The following is a 27,782-nucleotide window of genomic DNA, read 5'->3' as shown; positions in this document are numbered from 1 at the left end:
CCATGAGGAGGGAGGCACTACAAATGGCTGGCTAATGGGCCTGGTCAAAATGCATGGAATCTGCAGGTGTGTGTATATGTGTGTGTGAGTGAGTGAGTGAGAGAGAGAGAGAGAGAGAGAGAGAGAGAGAGAGAGAGAGAGAGAGAAAGAGTGTGTGTGTGTGTGTGAGCAACTGCATGCATAGCCAGGAATGTGTTGAATGCATTTGTATATTCCTTCTCTCTGACTCACACACTTGATCTTGTGAGAGCACTAATAATCTGAGTGGCAGTAGGTGAAACCTGAAAGCAGTTGAAAGTCCCTCAAAACCCTGTGACGATGCCATTTTTTTTTTTTTTTAACTGCCATAACCAATTTGGTGAGGCTCTGCTCAGTGCGGTGAATGTCATGGCATAATCTGTGCAATACCTACAGCATTTAAACACTAAATGCTACCTAGATCATCTCTATCCCACATTAGCTCCTTAATCAAACCACATTACACAAGAACTGTGTAAAGCTTCGTCCTTCGTTGAAATATAGAAATTAGTTGAAATGTATTGTACATGGTCTGATGACTCATAAGTAAACATAGGAGATTAGTATAGGAACTTAGGTCTTAGTGACTAAAGGCAGAAGAAATGTCAGAGTTGTCTATTTTTGAGGACAGAGGCACTCACACAATGTGTTATACTGTGACAGTATTGTCTTCTTGGGAGGGTGCCACATTATCCTAATGCTGACAAGCATACTATACCCGCGGAAAAGCTTTATGATCATTATGCTGTTGATGTCACTCCGCACTCACTTTGCCAAGGACATTTCCTATCAGTGCAATACTGAACTGAGAACTGAGCACACACACAGCCTTATGGAAAATATATGGAAAGCTATTGTGACATTTACATTTAAAGAATGAGATCTCAAGCCGATAATCCTCATCATGCCAAATAGCTGATTGTCTTTGCTACTGTGAGAGTTTTACCAGTTTATAAGCATGCACCACCTCGCATCCAATCCCATTAAGTGGACACCAAACAACTAATGCGTTCTGCTTGCTCAGCATATCGCCTGCATGTAATTAAATTAGCCGCCAAGGCCCCAGGAGTGCCCGCCCGCCCGCCTGCCACTGCTGCCTATGAGGCTCCGAGGCTGCCTGGATGGCACTCCAATAAAGCAGTCCTTACATACACCCACCACCACCCATACCACCCCCAAGCCCCTAATCCCAGTGTGTGGCTTACCTCTGACAGGAACGTCTGTGCTGACTTCTGAGCACCGACATGTAGCAAATACTCGTACACATAGAGCGCTAACCTAAAGTGAGAGAGAGAGAGAGAGAGAGAGAGAGAGGGAGGAAAGGAGGAGAGAGAGTGGTGAGTGGGGGATGAAAAGCATCAGATGTGTCTGAAAGCTCTCAAGGCTGATCAGCTGCCAATCAGCACACATCAGTCACTTCCACCTCAGCCTCTCATTACAACCCGGGGGAAAACAGTTATCAGAATATTTATTTATTTGTTTCGAATGTGATTACATCAAATGTGTCGTCTTCATCTAGTCCAAAAAGGTCTGTTTACATCTCACTCTAGCTCTCTGACTGATCTTCAGCTACTCAGGGCTGTGCTGGGCCGGCTCTGCTCTGATCCAGACGTTAAGCAGAACAAGAGCCGGAGCTGGAAAAGGTTACGTCTGAGATTGCAGTTCCACTGAAGCCGACTGAGGAGGTCTGGCAGTCGGCGCACAAGTGTGCCAGATGTAAGTGATCTATCGGATAACACGGGAAATAACTTTTTACTGTCAGCAATGCGTTGAACACATCACTTTGTCTCAGTGGCGGACTAAATGACAGGGGGGGGGGGGCTGGAGAACATAGCAGGTACAGTAGGGCCTATTGATCAGCCGTGCTTTACTACAGTGGAGGAGATAGAGTTCGCGTCAGGACACCCTGCAGCAACACCAACACTCCAGTTTGAGCCTTCACTCTGAAACATTTCTGTGCCATAACGCATCCCTCTCCATGTGCCTTATTTTCTTCTAAAAGTTTTGTCGCACACATATCTTTTCTGCCTACCGAGACAAGAGAAACCCACCGACAAAAAAAAAGAGACATTAATTATTTACACACAAAACCACTGACAACGAGTCCATTAACCAGTTGTTTATTTACCTCTGATCCACTAGTATCTTTAATGTCTCTATAAACTTGGGCACCTTTGATGGAGTGAGGCCAGAGGGTCAAATAGAGGATCAATATTGCATGGAAAAACAGCCAGATGCTTTGATCAGCTCCTGCAAACAGCATGATTGAGTCCCTGACCTGTGCTCAGGAGGATCAGAGAAGCAATTCTGCTGCCCGCTGAATTATGGAAGAGTCCATCAAGCCGTGAGTTGACCTCAGTGTTATAATGCAGATGATCCATTAGTCGAACACCACCACAGCACAGCGCAGGCAGCAGAAACACGAGAGCGGCTTATGTCTCAAGGGCAACACACTGTCGGTTCACGGCAATGCCCAACCTGTGCAGATCCATGTCGACACATGCAGGTTAAATCGCTCCCCATGTCTGGTCACTACGTTTCCATAAGCATGGAAGAAACAAGAAACTTTTGGATGGGAGTGTGTCAAGAGTGTCTTATTTCTAGTCCTTGCGTCAGCTCTACATGACAGAGTGTCTCTTACAGGAGAGGCGCATGGTGGCTGGCTCCCTGGCTCCTGCCTGCCGCCGTCACCATCGGCAGAGTACCCACCGCGGCCTCTGAGCCCCGGCGCTGGGAGCGACGGCTGCCGTTACGTCACCGGCGGTCCCACGCCAGGGCTGTTTCATAAGTGACGCTCGACCGGGTTGTTCACACATGGCACACGGATGAGCTCTACAAAACATCGGATCGGATGCTCGGGATGCTGGACCGATTCACCTGCCATAAAGCCTCACTTTATTTAATACTTTGTTACTTCTTTTACTTAATACTTTTTATTTTATACAGAAAGGAGGCAAACAAACTGGGGTGCAAAATCCCGTTGGATTTGTCCAGTTACACAGTCACCTGTGCCCACTCAATGACAGTAACTTACGGAGACATTTCAGTCTCTTTCCAGGTACGAGGGTGGGTTAAGAGAGAGAACAAAAGGCATCGCGAGAGTGGGAGAGGAGACAATTGTACTGGAACAAAAGGATTGCGAGCTGGATAATAACTGGGGATACTGACGCAAATAGTGACAGAGATGAAAGGATCTGGGTGGGAGGAAGTGAAAGGGAGAGAAGAGCAGAGGAGAGGAGAGGAGGGGAGGTGGAGTGAGGGGGGGGGGGGGGTAGTTGAAGGGGGAGGTACCAACTAATACTCCAAAGGTCTGTAAACTTTTGGTATCGCCATGGTGATGGGTATGACAGGGGGGAGTGGTATGGTTGCGAGCGGCATGCCCCCTCCTTCCCCCCAACCCTGCTCCACATAACCAGAATGGAAACGCTGGAGAGGAAAGATCCAGAGCGCAGCGAGAGTCCTCACTTCCCCCACTTCAGTCCCCACTCCACACAGCGACACAAAAATGTGGCTCACAGTAACGGGAGGGGGTGATGAAACACCGCTCAAAGATTTATGTCCAAGTCTCCTTGAAATGTACATCATACACAACATATTCATATGCTACAGAGAGTGAGAGCAAGAGTAATCAAATTTGTTGTTGTTGTTGTTTTTTAAATTAAAATGCTGCCATGTTGCAGAATTTTACACCACTACTCCAAAGCAGAAATCTCTACTTCAACTTCAACATCCAACAGAGGGGCTTGGCACCGTGGTACCATCATGCCATGTGGTTTGCCTTAGTTTCACAAAAAAGTCCAACAACATAGGGGGCATGGAGGTGCGGCGAGGGTTTCATTACAGAGCAGGGTGGTCTGAAAGGATCAAAGGAATACGTGAGAGAGGGCGACAAAAGAGAGAACAGGTGACCCGAGCGTGTCTACATGCTGCTTCAAACGCCTCGAGTGGTTCGGGAGAGAAACAGTTCCGCTGATGTCACTCTGATTCCCATGTTCATTCAGTGGTAAAAAATATGCCTAGAAACATGTTCCAAGGTGTCTATGAAATCAAATTCACAGAGTCCAGTTGGAACAAGTCTCACAGGTTTTTTTCTTTTTTTTTTCCAAATCAAAACAGAGCCTTTCTTTCATTTCTCCTCCCTTCGCTCTCTAACTGTCCACCTTAAAACTCCAGACTCCTTTTGCAGACTGCCCGGACATCAGTAAACAACTCCCCCCTCCCCAGTCGCCCTTTTGGAGGACAACAGGGAGGTCTGTTCAAACCTAGCCGAGCAAAACAGATTGTCTGGTGTGCCGTGCAGGTAGTGGCTGTCAAGCTTTGTCATGTTCACAGAGACAATAGAACTGTGTCCCTAAGGGGAGAAATAAGGAAATCCAGCTGGCGTTGCTTGGTGATGGTTAGCAATTGTTCGGTAAAATATTAAACAAGGTAATCACACCATCACTTCACCAGATGTGATTGAGCATAGAGGGAGAGTCGAACTGGGGGAAAGTGGGGGCTGATTTTGGCTGACTCACAGCACCTGAGTCAGGAGAGGAGTGTGTGAGAGAGAGAGTGAAAGAGAAAGAGAGAGTGAAAGAGTGAGACAGAAACAGAGAGAGACAGAGAGAGAGAGAGAAACAGGAAGAGTTGAAGAGAGAGCAAGCGAGTGAGAGAGTGAGAAAGAGAGGTCAGGAATATTTTGTGTCGCAGGCGCAGTAGCCTCTCTCCAATCTGCTCACCCCCCCCCCCCCCCCCCCCTCCACCCCCACTCCCCGCAGATCCCCTCTCCAGCCCAGGCTCCCATTATCTCCAGCAGCAGCCACACTCGGGCAAGCCGCAGCTCTGTCAGCCTGGGGGAGCACAAGCTGAATGGGGTGGACTGGAATACGCAGGAGCAGGCTGGGCTGGGCTGTGTGCTGGCCTGGACTCGCCTGGACTGAACTGGCCCGTACTGTGAGTCAGGACTGCAGGGGTGGACTACAATTACTAGCCCACTGGGTGAAACAAATAGACTAGACTTCTGGATTTGTCTTGACTCCTTCACTACACTACTGGGCTTCACCTAAGTCGACCAGTGTTTGCTCCATTATTTAACTGGACATGAATCCTTGGCTTTGCTACTAGAATGAGCTATTGGACTGAAGTTGGAGCTGATCTCGCTTGGGTTGAACTGTCAACTAAGGTTGACAAGAGCAATGGTGAAATATCTGTTATCTGTCAGGCCCTTCTGCCCACTCTTGCCTTCTGCCCTCCAACTACCCACCCATCCTCTCCCCATCCTTTCCTCCCACCACACTCCGAAAAAGCTGGGCAGCAGCAGACGGGCACATTGTTTTGGCATCAGTGCCGCCATAAAGGAAAACAAAACAACATAAAACAGAAAGATAAATAGCTTTCGGACTGTGTTAACCTCAGGGTTTGCATTAGGCTGCGGTGCCTCCCACATCACAGAGAGTGGCACAGAGTGGCACGGCCCTTTGAAGCTGAAGTGGCTCAGAACAAGTGCTCAATGTAACAGGCTGATAGCACTAATAGCAGGGACAATGATGTGACAAATTGCTGGACCAGCTTTATGAAGATGCGTCTGTAAGTGAAAGCCTCAGGTAATGACTTGGCTCCAGAATAAACAGGCTGTAACACAATAATCAAACCAACATTAATTCTGTTCCATTTCTAATCTCTGACATGCTAAATGCTGACACATTGACAAGTGGTACAGTAGACTTCAGTTGATCCAATCTGCCATATCATACAAGCTTACAAGCCAAATGTTGACATAAGGTTTGTCCTTTTCATTTTTAAATATTATGTCAACACTGCTGAGGAGAGTAAGCCCTAAAGTAAATCAATGTCGTCTTGGGAACCAAGTCTTAACCCAAAACAGTGATCACTCACCGAGGCTATGCAAAATCAGCGTTGACGACTGACCTCAGATTACCCATGCCACTGACAGAGCAGCAGGGTGAGAAAGACATGGCACGTAAACAGACGGTGGCATTAAGTGGCAGAGGTCAAATGGCCAAACTGACGTCTGTGCTCCTGATGTTTGCCTTTGATTTGCTGCATGCGCTATGATTCAGCCAGTCAAAACGTTATGAGTTGAAATTAGACAAAAGCAGCAGTCTACCCAAAACAAAAATGTCAGTCGACAGCTCAAACAATGCAGTTGTAAAAATGTGACTGGGCATGGAGGCTAATGTCTCTTGGCAAGACAAATTACCTTTTTGATCTGATTTGACCATTACTGAGTGTTTTCCTCTCAAACGTGGAGAACAATTCATGTGTTTAAAAAAGTAAAGGGCTATCACTTCAAAAGCAACCGTTGTTTCCTCAATTAGACTTCTGTTGCATAAAGGAGAATCATAACAACTATTTTTCTGGTGGGGATAACAGGAAATGCCCCCAGCTTTTCGAACAGAGAGGAAGAAGAGAACCAGGAGTCCATGACTTCCTGTAAAAAAAAAAAAACTATGGAGAACACTAAATAAGTTCAGCTGTGAACTTTGGTGCATAATGAACACAAACTGAAGAAATAAGAGAGCTTTTTAGGTTGCATCCACTAAAGGCACTTAACCATTGTTCAAAAGGATCATAATTTGAAGCCTGCTAAGCATCTCTCCAAAGTCATATCCTCAGTCTGGTAGAGAGTATTACTAAATCAACTAAATTAATCAACAGTCAATTAATATTGATTGGTCCAAACATATACCTTAGTTAAGACTTTTCCAGAGACATTGTCTGCAGATTTAATTCTCATAAAAATGACAAAAAAAATGAGTTCATATGGTGCATATCGTGTAATGTACCACTGGACCCAAAATGGTATTAAACGCAAGGTGAGTTCTGCAGCCCCAAATTGTCAGTGGTTCATTCACCCCAATCAAAAGGGATTCATTCCAGAAAGAACACTTGCAAACATGGAGTGACAGTGAGGATCGAGCCGCAGTTCTACAGCACTGCCTAAGCTTCTCTCCGTCACGCATGCTTAACCTTGCGCCGCTGTGTGGACGATGCCACTTGCATATTAATGTGGGCAGATATTACAGAAGTCTACTCTCACCCTTCTCAGCGTGAACAAGACAGTGAGGAGAGGAGAGACAGAACAGTGGATTGAGAAAGACAGGCAGAAAGCAGGAGAGGGAGAGATAGAGAGAAGGGGATAGATAGAGAGGTGTTTAGAAAGAAGTCAAGTGATGGTGACAGAGAAAGAAATAGGGAGAAGACAGAGAGAGAGAGACAGGAAAAGGTTGGGAATGTGCTACAAAGACAAGGATGTAAAGACAGAGTAAAGTGATTACAAACAGGACAGGGGAAATGCAGGAATTACCAGAGAGAGTGAGAGACTAACGTGAAGAGAATTAAAACAGACTTCACTCCATCACAGCAATACACTCCAAAAAGCAAACAGAGTGACACATCAGGTTACTGATCCTTGGGGTAAGGAGAATTTTAAAGTGTAAATAGGATCAAGTGGTCTTTAACACCATGTGGGCTAGAACCGTCACCCCAGCTTATCAAGCAAGGTTAAAATTTGCCAAAAATGTACAATATTACAATATTTGATAATGCTTCAACGTCAAATCCCCAAAAGGATCAAAGGTGTAACTTTTCAGGCTTTGTCAGGCTGTCAGTTAAGCTAAATGACAGAAGTCTATTGGTTGCATACAAACTATAGCCTATTAACTCTACAACTCTACATTAACCCACCGAAAAAGCTTCATGGACTTTTTTTTTTTATCACATCTGACACTATCACTGAGATATAGAAGAGAAAGACAGCTTTGTTGGATTTCAAATTTACATTGACATGTCTTGTTCAAGTCATTTATTCATTATTCAGAGACTGACACCATTGAATAGCCTATCAACATCAGGCTCTGATAAGGCCTGGATAATGAAATGTCATCAAAACCTTAAAAATAAAAATAAACAGGCCTAATGTAAAATTCTCCCACACATAAAGCAAAGTTACAGTTAACAAATATAAAAATATTTGTGCTGACACATTGCCTGTGAGTATCTCTGTAGTTTACCTTCATGACTATAGCAAAACATTGTCACACAAGATAACCATATCTCTACTGTCAAAGTAAAAACATTGCCATGTAGTAGGGGGGCCTATGTGTCTAATTTGGAGGCTTGTGGGATTCCCATGTTAATTTTTGGAGAGTATTATATCTTTGTTCTAGGGGTTCTTAAGAGTAAAAAAAAAACATGTTTTGAAGGTTTTGAAGGACCCAAATCAAAGGTCAAATTCAGGAAAGGTCAAATGTGGTGTTTTGTTCATAAACCTCACATTGCTGGTATTATAGCATAGGGTTTGGTGCCAAAAAAAAAGCAAAGATATTCTACAAGGTAGTGTGCAAAAATGGACCACATAAACAATACAACATTATAAAACATTTTTAGGCTGATTGATCTCTTTAACAAGACATTGTGCCTAAAATGCTCAAAATTGTCCGCTTAAAAAAATAATACTTCAATATCAATACTATCAATTCATGCCTATTTGTGTGCTTGAGTGTAGGCCTAGCCTGCTCTGCCAGTTCTTGTCTACACCCATTCAGAGCGCAAAGTGCGGAGATCTCTGTTATATCAAGTTTAATAGACTTTTACATAGCTTGTACCAGCTGAAGTCTGTAAGGCCTTCCATAGCCTATGTAAGTGTGAAGAAAAGAAAGGGTAAAAGGATCAGATAGAAAAACAGACAGGTGAGTGTGTGTGTGAGAGAGAGAGAGAGAAAGAGAAAGAGAGACACTAGCAGTGACAGTTGGCTGTTGATAGCTGGCAGTTATAGAATTTAGAATATCGAATTTTCATTTTCATTTTCATGGTTCATGGTGGCACAGTCTAGTTAGGTTATATTCTGAGGTGTGTCTTTCTGTTAGTCAGGTGATGGCACACATATTCTCTACAGCAAAAGAAACAGATTTTGGGCTATGTATCCAGTGCCAGATATGTGTGGACTGGTGAATGACCCTATGACATATGCCAAATTTCTTGTTTTTGTCCATGAAAGAGTATGGAGATGGTGATCACAGATCACAGAACGATTACAACGTTACAATGCAGTTATATTACAACAGAACAAAGCAGTTTGGCACAGGAACTGCTACAAATCCACCTGTAACAGTGAGCATTTGCTGCATGCTAAGATTCGCTACTAGAAATCATGTTAAGCAGGCACGACTCAGTGGCTTCAGAAAAGACGTGGTAGACCATCTTCTGAACCTGCAGCAACACCTGCAACTGCATCAAGTCCATCTAGAGGGACTTTGTACACTTGTTCAGCAGCAGCTGCCAGCATAAATGCTTCTTCTGTCAGAAGCAGACAAAAGACCATCTTCATGAGGTGTCCTCTTTCAATGCAGGCAACTTTTTACAGGTAGCCAGTGTAAAGATGCTAGGATGGGGGAAATAATATGTTCATATTTTTTGTGTGTGTGAGCAGCTACATTTTGTATAAGCTGTAAGCTCTTTAGACAGGTATTATTACAGCCAGCGTATAGAGCATTGCAATAGTCTACCCTTGAGGTGACAAAAGCATGGATTCATTTCTCAGCATTTGGTAAGGATAAGGACTTCCTTATCTTGAAAATGTTCCTTAAATGGTAAAATGACGTTTTGGTGATCTGTTTTATGTGATTATTTAGTGCTAGGTCCTGGCTTGTGGATGAAGTCAGTGGAAGATCACTATATAGCCTGTGATGTGGATAGGATATCCCTCATCTTTTTAGGACCTAAAACGATGACTTCTGTTTTATCTGAGTTCAAAAGCAGGAAATTATTCGTCATCCATGTCTTTATATCTCTTATACATGTGTCAAGTTTGGCTAACGGGGTTAATTCATCAGGTTTTATGGAGAGGTACAGTTGTGTATCATCTGCATAAGAATAATAAAAACAACAGGGGCCCCAGTATACTGAGCCTTGAGGCCCTCCATATTTTACCATAGTCAGGGTAGATGGCTTATTATGGACCTGTACAAATTGTTGACAGTTAGGAAGGTATGTAAACCAAGCGAGTGCTGAGTTTTGATGCCTATCAAATTTTCAAGCCTAAGTAGTATGTCATGGTCTATGGTGTCAAAGGGAGCGCTGAGGTCCAGGAGGACCAGCATTGCTACAAGGCTAGGTTTTTTGAGGGGCTTAATAACAGATGTCTTAAACGACTGCGGTACATGCCCTGATAGCATTGAATTATTTATAATCTAGAGCAAAACATTATCCAGGAAGGGGAGAGTAGTCTTAAGAAGGTGAGTAGGAATAGGGTCTAGTAGTTGTAGATTTTGATGAGGAAATTGTGGAGGTGAGATCTAATATGTTTTGTATATGTAAATGAATTAAATGTTGTTCGAGGTCTCATCTGTGATTCTGTTATGTTTCTCCTATCTTTCAGCAATGGATTGGTTATGTCTATTTGGTTTGAAACAATCATAGGGATGACATACATTTATAAAAATAATCCCCAGTCCCTGCATTAGGCTACATGAAGTAAGTTTGTTCTTCAGACTTTGGGAATTGTCAAGAGGAAGTGAGGTGGGTAAGACAGCGAAGCATTTCTCTGATTGACTGACAGAACATAGCAATAAAGAAAATATCACTTCATGCAAGTTGGATTCCTTACTGAACGAATAGGGATAGTTTCTAAACCTCCAAAATGTATTCTTATCCACAGTGATGAACGACATAGACTTTCTCATAGGCTACAGAGCCTCACTAATAGAGAAAAAAGCCTACACAAAGCGTTCCATGTCACAATGTCAAACTTTTCATGCAGAGCTAACACAGCAGTTGTCACATAAAATTGTCATTCTTGCAAAATAATTGTCAATCAACTTTTGAGACAACACGTCAATCTAGCCAACAACATAAACGTTACATAAAACTAAACTGACAGCAAATCTCTGCTGCCGATCTCTCCTGTCAGTTTAAAACGTCCATACACAAAATCAGCAAGTCTTCAACGCGAAGCACCACTAGTCTCTGGTAGGCTACAACCTTGCACTTAGTCGTAGGCTACAAGGCTACACAGTGTTATCGTACACATATTCGCCTACGTGAGATAAAAAAATGAATGGTTTCCACTTCCAGACAATATGTAATTTTAAGAAACCGTCGTAGCCTAAACACAGCCTAATCCCTGTTGTATACTGGCATACCTTTTGACACTGATGCCCATGTATTTTACCTGCAACCTGCCAGATCATGTAAACTGGCTATCATTAGGTTATGTCCCGTTAAGCGCTAACTCAAAACGCACCTATACAGTTCGAATTCATGGAATGAAACTATATATCAACTCACCTCTTCCCAGCATTCGCTACAATTACTCCATCACGCGCTGAAGAAATCCGCTAGATATGTCTGCCTTAACTTGATTGAAACTTTTGACTGAACGCATGCTTTCATGATGAAGACAAAACTGCGTGCATAAGTTTAAAATAATGTAGCCTAGGCTACACATGTCAACCGTTTGCATTCACACAACTAATTTTCAAAATCGACATTACCAAACAAAACCCTTGCATTGCCTATGCCGCAACAGAAACTGTTGAATATCATTATTATCTCCACTGTTCTCACTTTTCCAAAAGCTGACAACTGGCAACAACTTTCTACAATCTAACCAGCTCTTCTGTTTCTCCATTAAGGGTGCCGTGGTTATGCGGCGGAGTTTGGAGTCTGACCGCCCCGCTGTCTTCATTACAGTGATTTCCCCTCATAAATAAAACTTACTTTTCCCTGGCTTGGCTGTCGGACGGCACGTTGTTACTCTTGCCTTTGGCGTACATGCTTACAGAGAGCTCCGATTGTCACGCACCTGTCAACCCATCACAGCCTCCCCGGACACAACCCCGTCACCATGGTGACTGCGGGACCGATAGCTCCCATTGGACAACGGGCACAGAAGAAACGCCCATTCTGTTTGGTAACCCCTCTGACTGACATGCCTGGCCCCGCCTCAACTGAAACGAAAGCCCTCTCTTATCTTTCTTGCTCTGCCTGGCGCGCACACGGACGATGTACGCATTGGCTACAACGACTCCCTCTGCCTCACTCCTCCCCCTCTCGCTCTTGCTCGCGCGCACACACACAAACACGAACACACACACTAGCCATAAAGGGGAATTTGAAACAGTTGGAGAAGGATTTTGAACAACTGGCTGTTCCCTTCGCAAGCAAACCCTCCCTCTGCTATCACAGAAGTGTAATGTGTGGTGAGATGGAAAATACGGAATGGAGTTTCCGGGATTAGCCAGTTTGCCATGCATAGGCTATGTCTAGATGTAGCCTCAAAATCCTGGAGATGTAGCCTATTTCATAGACATATAATAATCCCTGCATACTTAGAATAGGTAGGTTATAGCACCTTTAATAGGTTTACAAATCCATAGATTATGAAGGCGTTTAAGCCTTTGAATACTCCTGTTGAACTGTATTAGGCTCAGTGAATACCTTCTTGGCAGGTAGGCCATGGCTGTAGTCTAAATTGCTCATTATACCCATTGTACTCATTTTCTTTATCTTTTTAATGGTAGAGTGCCAATGATTGTCTGCCTAGTCATATTCAGGCCAGTTCGTCTGAGAATATCAAATAGATAACCCAGTGGTGCACTTGCAATCGCACTGACAACATCTAGCAGTTTGTCGTTCAGTGTTATTTTAAACCGGACTGTATCAAATGAACCATCAGGCAACCAACTCTAAGGTTATTTGGTTATTTGGAGAGTTACTGTAACAACAAACTTGTTTGATTATTAGTTCATTTGTAATTTCTGAAGTGTTTAAGCAACATGCACTAGCTCCTGTTTAGCCACGTTGTTAGGAACCTTTTAGGCTAAACATCGTATTTGGAAAAGATGCAATACGCAGGCTTTGATAAGCCAAGTCAAGTAAGTTACAGTGATGTCTGTCCTCTACCGTTCTACAGCCTCCACTGTTCTTTTCTCTTTTTTTCGAAATGGGCAACTTGAAACCGTCCGTGCTGAATAACATTCGCTGTTCCAACAACCTCCCTCCTTTTGCTGGATCCCGGAAGTGCCTCGGTAAGACACGAGTTCTGCAGACTCGTACTGTGTTCAGCTGAGGAATTATATCCGTAGCGTGTTTTAGAACAGGGATAATATATGATAACAAGACTGGGCATAGGCTGTATGTATGGCATACATTGCTATTCGTGGCATACTTTGCAGGACATCGTTGGTTCTGTGCTGTCACAAGACGCTGTCCAACAGCGGTTACGCGCCGTAGTTTTGCACTTGGGGCCCCTCAGATGCGTCGAACTCAGCTTAGATTACATTAAATACTCATTTTAGGTAGGCCAAAGATGAAAATGCCATGAATTGTCTGCCTGCCTACGTGATCTTTGTGATAACAATCCAGACAACATCACTTCACCTTTCACAGCAGTTCTGTAGCATATAGCCTGATGAAATCATGCTGTACCAATGTAACTGAAAATATATGCTCAGCGTTGAATGAAACCTAGAATAACTGTTAATTGATGTTTAGTTACATAGTCTACTTCAATGCGGTGCCGTCTTTTGACCAGACTTATAAGATAAAAAAACATATATGACAGATATGATATTGATAAGGAATCAGCAGTATTGATTGACAGTTTACACTGACTTTTTTTGAATGGTTCTTGCTCTGCAACTTGATGATGTGGGCCTTGAACTATGCACTTGACTAAAGACAGCTACACTCCATGAGGAAGAGATTGCAAGAACTGAGTTTCCTGGATGTCAGATGACACAGACTTACCAGGTTCCAGCTGTTACCTGGATGAGAGGACCTTCCGTCTCAGCTGCGGACTCTTCCTGGAGCATTCCCATTCCCTCAATGATGGATGGGCCTGGAAGGAAGTCAATGTATGTTCTAAACCAGAGCCTCTATTTATACACCCACCTCATTGTCTTAATAGTATTGATAGAAATGTACTGACAATAACGCATTCATATAATTGTCAGGCACCATCCAGATATAAAGTGAACAATTGTGCATGCATGCTAAAGTTACATTTGAGTCCATGTCAATTATTTTATAAGGGGTCAGAGGCCGAAGGCTACATGAAAAAAACAGTGATGGTTTCCTGTCAAGTCAGTGGTATGCCATACCAGAGCAGCCAAAGCAAACCAGTGGAAGCCAGTGATGCCCTGATGGAAGATGAACAGGTACTGCAATCTTGTATGCATGTAGGCTATCAAATGCCAAAAACGTTGAAAAGGCTCGGCCTGGTTCAATTTGCGCTAGAAAACTTTGAAAAAAAGGCCCTGATTCAATTTGCGTTAGAAAACTTTGAAAAGGCTCTGGTTCAGTTTTCACTAGAAATTGATGCCATGTCCTGTAGGACTTGATCACTTAAATATGTCTTCATGCATTTGCTTTTTGCACCCTGAAATGATTGAATCAGGTAATAACAGGACCGTGTTCTGTGTTCCTTGTATAGTTGATGTAAGAATGTGGTTTGGTACTTTGTTTGGCAATCTGTAGACTGAATTTGTGTTTGTGTCCCGAAGAGAGCGGGGAAGGCAGAGAGGGAGAGGTGGATAGATTTGTGTTACCCTCACACACTGAATCAATTACCTGAAGGAAACACTTTAACTAAATCCTGCCATTTACAATGGAGGTCAGTTAACTTCTGAAAACCGTACTAGAGTGGGCATTTTCTCTCACTTGACCAGGTGGGCATCTCAGTCTACTGGTACACACATCCATGAGATTGCACACACTCGATCTTTTCTTTTAATTTCAGTTTGTTTTTCTGTGCTGTAACATACAAGGGCAAATCTGCATATTGCCTCTTAGCTACAGCACATGAGCAGCAACATTACTGAAATCTTGTTTCGTGAAGCACATTATCATTTTTTATTTATTTTTAAATGGAAGTTGTGCCTAGTGAATGATTATTTTTTTCCTTCTCGCCCATTTCATTAGCGTGGCCTTCCGGCAGATTGCAAATGACTTGACTCCCCTGGATATTTACATTCCACTCACACACGAAACAAAAGAGCCAGCTCCTTTTCCCATTCTATGAAGTAGATTCCATATTTGGCTGTATTAATCACAGTAGAGCAAAACATTATGATGTTTTTCCAGCCTCTACCTGTTAATCTATTGTGCATTTAAAGGGTCCATCCCACACATCACAATGATTCAATTTAAAATTATTATTATTATTATTATTATTATCATTGTTGTTGTTATTATTGCTAGATTCTTTTTAGTCAGTTTCACCAACTCATTATTGTGTCTGCCACACAAATTGTTGGGTGGTCGTCAGTCTACCATGTGGATGAGCAACCTGAAATGTGTTAAGCATTGAGAAGAATTCTGAAATACTCCCATAAGTTCCACACAACGTTTTCAGTAGTAAGTCAGTGAGTCAGTAATGTCATCCATGCAGTGTGCACCATTAGCACCTCAATGCTTCAGACATAAACTTCAAATAGAGCCAGTGCACCTATTGAGAGGAGGAGAAATGTCAATCAGTCTGAGTGGACTATGCCTGCCCCGATGCTGCTGCTTCCTAAACAAATACTAGCCTTAGAGAAATTGAGCATTTGCATAAAGAGGACCAGAATGCATTAAAGCGGCTGTTTGAAGGAAGATTTGGTTGAGGGAAGGCATAAAATCAAAAATCATAGCAATGAAAGTTCATATCAAAACATAGTCATTCATTTTTTCATGTGTATTCATTTGCACACATTTCTAATTGTATATAATAATTTCACTGGCTAATGAAAATAAGTTGTATATACCTTGGCTCATACACTGTCTCCATATGGACATTTTTACAAAACAATAGTAGAACTTCAATTAAACTGTGGTTTTATTGTATTTGCTTACAATAGAATTTTAAAAAGGAAAGGAGTTTTAAAAAATGTAGTTCTTGTTTGTTGCTGCTGTTTTTAGAGTTTTAGTGCATCAAAGTTAAACATGCAACAAAATCAAGGTGCTTGCAGATTGCTATCAACATGTCTATACCAGATAGTGCTGGAGAGAGGCATAGGTATAGTTTTGTGCTTTTGATGTTTTGATGCTTTTGAATAGAGAGGGAGCCCAACGCCCTCTGTGATTCTTGGTTTTGACATTTAACTTTCTCTATGAAAGGAGTCATCATGTGTCATCTGTGACAGAATATATTTGCTGTAGCTAATATTGACGTGAGGCATTAGTTTTATGAAGCCTTTACAATTAATGTCTACCAGTTGCTACTTACTAGTGTTATCTTAGGTATATACAGTATTTGAATATTTAAAAATGCAATGTAAAATCCAGTGTAATGTCTAATGAAGCTCTGTTATTCAAATTAACCTGACCTTTTCTTTAAGTTATGCCATAATCAGTATAACATTGTAGTCTTACAGAATTGTTTGTCTTCCTGGTTTCTTAAAACTTAGTCTATGAAAAAAGATTTGAGGGGAATTGTATTCACTGATGGTTGTTTGCTCCTGAAAATATCAACAATGACATTGGAGCTACATTTCAGAGAGGTCTAGCAGGCTGCTGCCTTGAGTGACACAGATGTGTTTTTCACCAAAAATGGCAATTTGGTGTTTATGCCAAGCAAATGGACGCTCAGTGACTAGTCCCTCAAAGTGCTTTATAAACTGTTTGTACAGCTTGTACAACCATTGTATAAAGTTTTTTTCAACAGAGCTTGTAACATTTTTGCTACTTTTCTAAAGCCATTGCTTAAATGTCCATTGCAGGATAGCAAAAGAGAAAGCTGAATATTGCCCCTGAAATAAAATTAAAAAAACAACAATATGGTTCTCAACAATATTTTTTAGTGTTGACATGTGTATTGAACAAGTTTAACTGAGGACACCATGCTATCAGAAAGAAGCATCCAGTGTCCATGAAGTTGATTGCCCTTGTCCTAAAGCATATTCCTTATGGAAAATACACTCCTCTGATTGATTCAGGAGTCAGATAATAATTGCTAGTTTCATCAGAAAAAATGGTCTATTTATCTTGAAACCTTTGGCCAAGTTCTTCAGTGCATCTGGCACAGTGTTGAAGAAGACATCACATCTGTTGAGCTAAGCCTTCCAGACTCGCTGTGAAAACGGATGTGCTTCAACTCTTGAATAATAAGTGTGAGTCAAGGTCAAACACTTTTCAGTGGCAGGTTGTGCTTTTCTTCCCTGAGTACCTGTTTTATATAATTGAATTTAATATGATCAGCACACCACTTAACATTCTCTTAAAAGTACACAGTACATTGTTTGACCTTCAAAAGGACTCCAAACTTGAAGGCAGCAGCAGGCAAGAAAGCTCTCCTAGCCATTGTCCAGGAAAGAGAAAGAGAGAGAGAGGGGGGGGGAAAAAAACAATTTTCCAAAAGATCTGTGGGGAAGATTAGGAAAGCCAAATGCCTTTTTTGTGGCTTCCTGTTTTGGTGGAGGAATTCTTTGAGGCAGCGCATAAATGTCTCACTCAACAAAAATCCATCAGGGTTAACCCTTTCAGCGCTTCGTCCCTGAATCTGTACTATTCGTCTTGAATGTTTGCCTTTGTCTTTGGGCACCTGTAGGAGGACAGGTCATCACCTGCAAATCAGTATATCCAGACAGAGAAGCCACTCTATGTAAACTCTCTATGTGCAGTTGCTGTATATTGAGAAGCTCATTTTCACTATGAACCAAGACATTACAATCATTCCTGAACATGTCTGCCTGAAAACACCCATTATACCTACTCCAAAAGAAGCATGAAAAAAACTGTGATGTTTTTAAGCCATTCAATGCAGAGGCTACAAACAGAATTACTGAGGTAATTAAACCTGTAATTAAGGCTTGTATTTAAATTAATGAAAAACTCCCATCCTTCTTTTTCCTTTTAAATTACACACTTTTGTTGAGTAGAGTGCAGGAAACGTCTGATGAGATGTTTCCCCACAGCCGATTGTGATCCTCTTGTCTTTGTGGTGAATGAAGAGCTATTTCATGTAAATGTTGGGCTTTTTGAGATCAGCTTAAATGTATTAAGGGAGCCCATGTTAAGCAGATTTTGATCTGAGTATGGGACTTTTGGATTGTCAAATGGTTTACTGGAAACAGTTTCAGTTTCAATATGTACTATCAATTTTTTTACTTGTATGTGTGAAATAAAAAATGGCTAGTTTGTTTGTTTTGCTCAGTTACATTACCATAGCTGTATTGAGACAAGTGGCATGTCCAATGAGGGCTTTGTGCAAGAAAGCCTAGGCAGCTAATGCATGAGAGGCTATGAGTAGCCTTTAATTGAACTTGACCTCTGGTGCCATGGCCACCATGTTGAACACAGAGTTAGCAACATAGTCAGGTCAGAGCAGCCTGATTAGAATTTCTGCCTCACATTTGAATGCCAAATTCCCAGAGTGCTGAGGATAACGAGTGGACGAGTCAGTTATGCAAAGGATCAGTGTGCAGGTGGACCTCTCGTGAATGCCGTCGCATCATGTGAAACGGCATTTGTGAAAAGGGTTGTTTGTGCAGACTGCCATTTCTGTCCTTGAACACAATCAAATGTGGTGATTTCTGATAGTCTTTACCATGTTTCCATCAGTTGGTCTTCTTTCATGTGTTTCTGTAATAAAAGTGTAGTCATGACTAATGCCTGCTTTGGTCCCCTATGGAACATCCTGTTGGGAGGTCTGAGAAGTTGAGACGAGGTCTGGAAGCCAGAGCCCATGTAAAAGGGGTGGGGATGGTGTGTGTGTGTGGGGGTGTGTGTGGGTGTATGCGGGTGTGTGTGTGTTTGTGTGTGTGTGTGTGTGTGTGTGCGTGTGTGTGTGTGTGTTTTTGTGTGTGGGGGGGGGGGAGCAGCACTAGTATGTCATTGTTTTTATAGCTTACGTGCCTGTGTCCCATTCTTCCTGTCTTGACAGACGTCGGATGTGAAACACTAGTAGTTTGTTTCTGGGCTTTGCCCGTGTAAAGGAAAGAGGAGATGTTATCTGTGTGTGGGAGGAGTACTGAGACAGCACAGAGATACATGGAGAGACTAGGAGCCCTGACTCCTCCGTAAGCAGGACGGCAGCTACACACCAGCGTGTGTGCACATTTGAAGTGCTGCTAGCACACTGTCTTTAAATCAGAACATGTGTCTGTGGAAACAAATATATTGCTTCCTTTAAGAGCACTCAGTTTTCCTAGCTGTGGTTTGACATGTGAAAAAGCACATGGCAACCCATGCTTATGAGCCCAGTGTTAAGCCGTCACAAGAGTTTGTTGACTTGTGCCTCCCGCCCTCTGTGAAATAGCCATATCCACTTAAAACTTTTGTGTTTTCTCCTAAAACAGGGATTCCCAAACTGTGGTATGGTACACGAGTTTCCACTGGGGGGTACGCAAGATGAAAAGGGCAATGTCGGAAAGGTGTTGAATTTTTTAAATCTTAAGCCTATATCTATAGCCTTTAATTATGTGTCGGATGGTGGTGGTACATGGGGGGACTGCTGTCCTAAAACATTGTTTTCATTGTTTCTGTGCATGTGGACAGACCTTTAGTCTGCCATCTTGTCTGTTGAAGAGGACTTACAAATAAGAGGAAAAAAAAAAAGTGGAGGTACAGAATATATGTTGTGCTTCCTGTGCTGTGGTCCTCAGGTGTTCATCTGGCTCCAGTACAGAATACAGGTCCTGTGGCTGTCCTGTCAGAAAATGAATGAGTGATGGAGGCAATAAACAGAGAAGTTTGGGACTTAACAGAAGCTGACACGAAGCGATGTGAATATGAGTTGCTCTCACTGATTTCATTTTTAAAGATGCCTATAGCCCGAAGGTGGATGTTGAGCTTGAAGTTTTGTATTCTGTCTGCCTCTTCTCCTCGTCTCAGTGAGAAGGAATGAGCTTTGGCTGTAAGGCTTACTGGAGGTACTCCCACCAATTCATATCAAGTGATCGGTCTCAAAGCGACTGAATGATTGATGTCTTAACATAAAACAGAGTGTCACGCCAGCATCAGATTTTCTTTTATGCCAGAATCAACCTATGGGAAATAATTATTTCTGATGCAAACTCTTGACAAGACCTTTTTCATGAGTTGTTTCATGATTTGTAAAAAGTACTGACTCTCCAAAAAAAAAGTGTGTGTGTGTGTCTGTGTGTGTGTCTCTCTTTCTCTCTCTCTCTCTCTCTCTCTCTCTCTCTCTCTCTCTCTCTCTCTCTCTCTCTCTCTATCTATCTATCTATCTATCTATCTATCTATCTGTCTGTCTGTCTGTCTGTCTGTCTGTCTGTCTGTGTGTGGTGTGTGTGTGTAAACTTCTAAAGTCACAAAGTTGTGCAACACAAGTCAAGTCCAACTGTGTGTATCCCCCTGCAGTTGTGTTGTGATCAGGAGGAGGCCGGAGGCGAGCAGACAGCAGTGGCTGAGGGCCAGCCTGTGGTGCGGTACGAGTACCACGTGCTCTACTCCTGCAGCTACCAGATCCCCGTCCTCTACTTCAGGGCGTCCACGCTAGGTACAGTACGTGACCATGGGCCTCGTCTCAAAATCTGGCCAGCCTCAAGGCCAAATTAGTCACTGCTGAGCCGCCATGCCAAATTATTTGTGGTCAGACAATGCATCAGAATGACCATGAAGGAAAGGGTGTAAGCAAGCATCAGTTCAGTTTACACAAAGGATTTTACAGACTATGGAAGACCATTCACTTTTTTTATTACAGAGGGACGATCACTGTCATTAGACGAGGTGTGGAATAATGTCCACCCCAACTACCAACAGAGGCTACGGCAAGGTCCATGGGACACCATCACCCAACAGGTTCGTAGGTTTCCTCTTATTGTTTATTTAAAATATTTCTTGTTGGTGCTAACCATGTTTTGGTGTTTTACTGCCATCTGGTATCAGTGTTAGATTTACAGAGTGGTCTTTTTCATTCAAAGATGGAGAACATTCACAGTGACGTTGAGTATACATTGAGTCACTCATATATACAGCTGGTAGTGCTGAGGTCTGTTTCCTGGTTCTCTGTAGATATTGCTGTGGAGACCATGAATGTTCACATAGAATGAGTCTCTTGTTTCCAGTAGGTTCTTCTTAAAGCCTTATTCTGGTATCAGTGGAGAATATCTTCCCTGAAAGATCTGAATTGTGGCTGATCGAAAATTGTAATTGCTGAGAGCAGTTATTTTTGTCGAGCAGTATCTAATCATCCCAATTGGAAAAGTTATAGTTCCACACACAATCCTCCTTAAGAGCACTGATGTAGTCCTTGATGCCACAGACAGTTCTAAATGCAGTCCATGATGACATGAACACTGATTGCACAAAGTCTGAATGACAATTGAAAGTTGATAATGATCGGAAATTATGATCGGAGCCTGTCTACTGCAGTCTCTTGGCCCACTGTGTAGAAATGGTAGGTTTAGTCTAATGTGGTGCCGGCGGGTTAATTAAATATGAATGGAAATTAGGAGAGGAGTGACGTCAGCGGCGAGCTTTATTAGAGGTGGGAGTGGAGAGGGGCGGCCGGGCCGAGACAAAGCAGCGGAGAGCCGGGCGATGGCAAGGGGGAAATGTCAGGAGAATGGAAGCTGCTGTGACTGCGTGGCAGAAAAAACAGTGGTATGGTGTGGGGTCACAGGGGTGAGCAGGGTGGGTGGGGGAGGACTGTGCCATCTGACGCAGGTAAACATGGGTGACTCACACCAGGGGTTTACGAAGTGTGACGCCAACACTCTCTATCTCTCTCCCTCTCTCCCTCTTTTTCTCTCTGTTTCTCTTTCTCTCCCTCTCTCTCTGTCGCTCCCACCCCTCCTCCTCTCTATCTTTGCACTCATCCCCATCCCCCCTCCAGTCGTTCTCAGTTTTCTTAAATTCAAATTGGTTTCTCACCGTAACAAATGGGATCTTGCCATTGCCAAAGTAGTTCAGAGGGAGACGGTGTGTTCTTACTTGATTTGTTACAGCCTATTTCCGAAAAAATACACAGAGACACTAATGTTACAATGTACCATCTACATAAAATTATCTTTTATAGGATGGAAAATAAATATGTGCTCTAAATTAGGATGACGCTTGAAATCATTATCTTTTTGCCCATCAGCCATAACAGCTTGCTAGGACCTGTAGGGGAAAATATTAGATGTCCTTTTTCATATTTCATGTCTTATTCAGTAGTTGATAGCTGTCTATCTGGAGGCAGGCATACAGCCACATTTTTATTTGAAGAGTGCAAGCTGTTTTCATGCATTTCAAGCCTTTCACTGTTTCCTTGGTTCCCGGTGAAGGCAAAAACAACCGTCTCCACAATCGGAGCAGTGGGATATTGACGACGACAACTCTACTCTTCAGATTAATAGAATTCCTTTTGTGAATTAGGTGGTGTTGTGCCGCCGGCAATGCTATTCATTTATGCTCACAAAGGTCAAATCCTCCGCGCCAAATAAATAAAGAAATCAACGTGAACAGAGAGCGATAAGTGGGAATGAATCATCGTGACCCGCTCATGATTGAGACGGGAAACCGAGTGGGTTTCTGAAAGGCTGCAATCCGTCGCCATGGAACAGTTTGCTTCTCTCCTCCCCTCCCTGAAGGATTACTGAAGTCATCTCTGTTGCCTAAGCTGTGGTCCAGGAAGTCTTGGGGCAGGGCCACAACTAGGGAGGGAGTACGGAGTGACAAGAGAGAGAAAGGGAGAGGAGTCTTTCAAGAGGTCTTTACATTACCTCTCAGAAGCTGTGAGGCACTACAGACAAAGGGGTGTGCCATGCTATAATTACCAACTGCTAAAACTGTTTGCAGATATGTCATGAAAGGAATGGAGGAGGGCCATCTTGAAAGCTGGTGGACTCCAAACAGTTTGTGCTTTGCTAATGCGAATGCTCATAGGAGAATTAGTCCCATGTCTGAGATTGTGTCACAGCAGGTGACCGTATCACATTATTCATTCAAGACATCCTAGTGTGATGTACACACTGTGCAGGGTGATGTTAATGTTCTCACAGTGAATGTTTTAAGTGATTGTGTGTATTTAAATGCCGTCTGTAACCAAAAGTGACTTGTGCTAGTCATGGATTTTTCTTTTTCCAGGCTGTGTAAGCCAAAGCTCAGACAGGTAGAAAATCACAACACAGCCATTGTTCATTTCAGTGCAGTCTCCCCATTCCCTTTCAACCGCCACGATCCACATTCACGTCAGGTCAGGGCATAGCGTAGGTGCTGTATGTATGTTGCTCTGTGTAGAAGGAGAAGTGCTTTGTGGAGGTTAAGTGCTGTCGTAGTGCTTAGGCACAGACGCTGCGGTTCGCTCCCTCATTGTGCTTTACTGCCCCCCAGTGCATGATGGGATACCAGCTGAAAACAGCGCAGCGTCGCCCCAAGCAATTCAATATGGACACAATTAGCCTCCAGTTGTATATATTTGGGTAGACTAAAAAAATGACACTTTTAGAAGTCTGTCCTTTGATATACATTTTTTTTGGTAGGGGTGGGGGGTAGCTTTGAATTTTATTCATCTGAGCAATTAGGGTTTGGTTTAGTCTAAGTGTTTGGGAATGGAAGACCATCTGTTTCACACAAATTGCAAAGATTGGATTCTTGTTTTGAAAAAGTAACTTAATCACACGCTTCCTAGTCACACAGAAGAAAGCTCATGTCTCATGGCTAACCAGAGTTCTCCTGGTCCTCTCCATCTCCCTTGCTATCCCTCTCTTCTGTCCCTTCCACCCACCATCTCTCGGCTCTCTCAGTCTATATGTTTCTTCCCATTCTCATCTCTTGTGTGTCTGACGGCATGTCAGTTTGTCAGTACGTGTCTGCAGTAACTGCCTGTCTTTGTCACCGCAGGAGCATCCACTGCTTGGTCAGCCGTTTTCATGCTGCACCCGTGTCGGACGGAGGAGTTCATGAGGCCGGCGCTGGAGACCGACGCCAAACAGAAGTAAGTGTGACGCCATCGCCTCGCTGTACCGACGATTGTCTCCAACTGGCGCCATTCATTCATTTTGGTCGTCTTCACAACAAGTTTTCCAGGGCTGGCCAGATTAGGATGATCAAGCTGACCTCTCTGTAGTGGGTGGCAATGTTTGGACAGAACTTAGTCAAATCAAGAAACACGAAATGAAGGGAACCACTATTATTCAAAACAGTGCTAGTCGATTGGATTTTTTGACAGTGTTCATAGATAAAGGCAATGCCAGTGAGAAATATTTTCCCCCTTTTTTTTCCTCAGGCAAATAGAAGTTTCATTGTCTCATTAAAAATGTAAAACTAACTGTACTTTGAATGAAATTAATTAATGTTATAGGCTGATGGAACAAATTTGCCAATGTCTTGGCAAACAAATGTGAATTTTGGTGGTCACAAAAATGTAGACTAGAAAGTTTTGGTGTTTTAAAGATTACCATTCTTATAGATATTAAGGTTAAGGTTTTGAGTGGAAATATTTACCCTTTATATCATGAACACTGTGTTTAAAATACTGAATATATACTGAACACTATTTCCCCTTCATTATATGATGGATTAGATTTCTTGTTTCTAAATCAGCCAGAGCCTTGGAGTTTGCCCAGTTTTCATCTGCCAGTGTTGGGTGAAAATGCCAATCCCTTCCTACGAAGGCAGCACAAAGAGCAATCTAAAAATAAGCAGGAACATTTGATTTTCAGGCAGGGACGCGTCACATTGTGCACCCAGCACAGACAGAAGAGAAGTCAGTGCTTCCTCACGCAGCACATTATAAGTGCACTAAAAAATCACTGGGCCTTAAAGATCAATCCAGATAGCAGCGGATTAAAATGCTGCTTCATAATTTTTTTTTTAGAAAAGTGGCAGCGTTCTTTCCTGATGTCTCCTCCAGCTTGTCTTGAACAAGCCCCTCTCCCCCCACCTAACAGGGAGAACAACTTTCACCCTCAGCAGGTGTAAACTTCCTCTTCTTCCTCTTCCTCCACAGGGGAGTGAATTACATTGTGACGTGGTTGAGTGTGGTGGGACCAGTGGTGGGACTGGATGTTCCCCTCAGCTACGCACTGGCAGTGGGCACGCCTGCACCGAAGGCAGTGGCAACAGTAGCAACACCAGCATCAACACCGGTGTCAGCAGCAGCATCAACATCAACATCTGTCCCGGACTGAAGCGAGCCCCCGGTCTCTCCCACGCCATCTGTGAGAGCCCAGGCCCCGCCACCACGTGGGGCTCACACGAATGGAGCCTCTCAAAACAAGCTGCCTGCTTGCATCCCTGAAGAAGATGTCGACTCTGCGCTACCCCCTGCTGTGGCGTGTGTGTCTGTGAGGCGACCCTGCACGACCATGTCGTCTCAAACAGAAAAGATGACTACTTTAAATGGCTGGAGATCACATCAGCATGTTGATATTTTGCCACAGTGGCTAAGCATGGTGTGCTTTTAATGCTCTTGACATTGACTTACAAAGGCAGATTACTGTCTGTTCTTCAAAGGGTAATAAACATATTGATTTCTCGCTCTCTCTCTCTCGCACTCTCGTTGCGAGCTGCCTCGGAGTGAGTGTTCCTCCATTACGTGCCTCACTTGACATCAAATGGGCTCCAAATGACATCACTTTTTCCCAGGAAAAAAGCACAACGTCAGTTTCCTGGTGAAGCCCATTTCACGGCGTCAGGAGTGAACAAGCACTGCGAAGCAGCTCACTGCGGTGGTGGTAGTGACGGTGTCGGCACTGTTCCCCTGTCAGTGTGACTGACTGGTCAGATTAGCCTTCCGACATGCTCCCCTCCCCACATGCAGAGATGAGAGGCCCCTGCCCGGCTGAATGGGAGCAGAGGCACAATGTGTTATTGCACGGCTTGTTTGTTTTTGTTTATCTGTGGGTGGGTTGTTTGGTCTGAGAGAGAGAGAGAGACAGAGAGAGAGAGAGACAGAAGCTGCCATCTTATGTGTAGGTGCCTGTGACTCACTTGTTTTTTTTTTTTCTGCTGGTTATTTTGAGGGAAGGTTAGCTTTTGATGTTGACAATAATGAAGGGATGTTCTTCAGTGTTTATGATTGGAGTATGAATGTGTGGGAAGACCTATAAATAACATTCTTACTGAAGATAAAGATGGAGAAATGGTGAGGCAGAGTAAAACATGTGAGAAGCCACATTCTGTAAGCAGATCCAAATGAAATGGAACATGAATGCCAGAGACATAAACATGCAGTGATGTTGGGGAAAAGGTAGGGACCTACTGTACTTTATAAAAGGTTCTCTTGCTTGAATAATGAGGGTTTGTTTTTTTTTTTTTTCAACTACTGCCACTCGTTGGCCAAAAGCAGTGAAACTTAACAGATACAGTCCTCAACAAAGCCTCGTTCACAATACAGAATTTGATTAAAAAAATCAGCCTACTAGACTAGCTTACTACTAGTCACAAAGACTAGTGGCCTCATGAGCCAAGGCCATTGGACATTTGATTTGTGTGGAGAAGTCACAGAGACTCTGAAATCCTTTTCATCATGTTTTTTTTTTATATATACGAGTAGATTCATCTGAGTATGACCTCATAACTAAAGCTCCTCATAGATTGGGAAGTGAAGTGAGATGAGGGCAAACTTGGCTTTCATAGGTGATTTTCAAAGTCCTGATGGTTCTGGCCCAAGGTTTCTGGCGTTTTTTGAAACGGTATGTATTTGTGTTGATTCATTTAGCTGATGCTTTTATTCAGAGTGACATAAGAACTAGCATTCAAGTTATATTGCAAAGGAGTCCTTAGTGTAACAACAAATACTACGTTTACAGCCGCCACCAGACTATCAGAGGATGAGAGTACAGGAGTTTAAATACTAGTCAAAGGACATAATAGAAGTATGTAGAAGGTTGTAGAAGGAAGTGCATGGTGTATTGGATGAGTTAGTTGAAATGAGTTACAATTGGAAGAGTTGGGTCTTCAGGAGCTTCTTAAAGATGGAGATGGACGCCTCTCTTGCAGTAGCTCTCGTTCCACCATCAGGAATTGGCTGGAAATACATTCAAATTGCTATCCTAGTATCTGAGCACATTTGCAAACCTATATACAAGGACAGAGTAATCAGCAGGTATAGTGATTTGACCCTCAAAAGAACAGACTGAGTAATGCACATCATTCCATCAGCCCACTCAAATTATATCAGTTTCATTCTGTGTAGGAAAACATTGTCCTCTAAAGGGAAAGCTCGAAAAGCTAATATTAAAGGCAAAATGTTGTGGTTGAGGATGTGAAAGTGTATTTGTGTTGTGGACTGCTGGTATGTTTGGTTGGGGGAGGGAGGGAGAGTGCCAACAGGGAAAGTCCTCACTCAGCAGGACTAAATGGGTCAGGCTTCTCTCCTGGGGACAGATCTGTATCGGTAAGGGGGTCAGGCTGTTACCCAGCACTGCAGTACTTATTGGACAGGCTGCTGTTTGGGTGGATGGGCTTAAATGAGACAGCTTTGCATCCCGGGCAACACCTGTACTACTGTGCAAAGACCGATTTTTGAGAGCAATAGAACGGCAGGAATCAGAGACCATTGTTATTGAATGTGAAATGGAAGAGTTGTAGAATGATAGAATTGAAGAATGATAAAGCCAAGTGCTGTTATACCTTAAATAAACCACCAAATTTGGCACCCTTGAATCTCTTTTATAAACAGATACACTTCTTACTCCAATGCTTGAAAAGATTCGTTATTATTCAAAGTCAAAGGGATTAGTTTTCATTTATGTCAGGGTAAGCCAAATCACCACTGAATGGGGGCTGTGTTGAAAATGACAAAAAGCACTACTGACATCTGTTGGCAGAAGAGCTCCCTTACAATCATGTTTAGTTGTAGCTCATTTTGAGGATCACCACTAGATGGA

At 42.9% G+C, this 27,782-nt stretch overlaps 2 protein-coding genes across 5 annotated transcripts in view; one reads left to right on the top strand and one right to left on the bottom strand.

The window, feature by feature from the left end:
- The window catches only part of ssbp2b (single stranded DNA binding protein 2b), a 46,671-nt gene extending 34,789 nt beyond the window's left edge, over positions 1–11,882 (bottom strand). For all 4 annotated transcript variants that reach the window (XM_048258647.1, XM_048258648.1, XM_048258650.1 and 1 more), the window contains exons 1-2: positions 11,740–11,882; positions 1,224–1,296 (exon numbers count right to left, since the gene is read on the bottom strand). In XM_048258647.1, the coding sequence (XP_048114604.1) occupies positions 1,224–1,296; positions 11,740–11,795 (129 nt within the window). In that variant the 5' untranslated portion in view covers positions 11,796–11,882. The remainder of the gene's footprint in view (positions 1–1,223; positions 1,297–11,739) is intronic.
- A 274-nt stretch (positions 11,883–12,156) lies between these two features.
- atg10 (ATG10 autophagy related 10 homolog (S. cerevisiae)) lies at positions 12,157–27,550 on the top strand. The gene is given in 9 exon segments (XM_048258321.1): positions 12,157–12,359; positions 13,043–13,049; positions 13,702–13,877; positions 14,055–14,180; positions 20,323–20,461; positions 20,666–20,763; positions 23,791–23,812; positions 23,815–23,884; positions 24,899–27,550. Coding segments are annotated over 7 exon segments (765 nt in total). The 5' UTR covers positions 12,157–12,359; positions 13,043–13,049; positions 13,702–13,748; the 3' UTR covers positions 25,080–27,550.
- The last annotated feature ends 232 nt before the right edge of the window (positions 27,551–27,782 follow it).

Source organism: Alosa alosa, chromosome 12 (genome assembly GCF_017589495.1).
Source record: "Alosa alosa isolate M-15738 ecotype Scorff River chromosome 12, AALO_Geno_1.1, whole genome shotgun sequence".
Taxonomy (NCBI): Eukaryota; Metazoa; Chordata; class Actinopteri; order Clupeiformes; family Clupeidae; genus Alosa; species Alosa alosa.
This window is presented reverse-complemented; position numbering and strand designations above follow the sequence as displayed.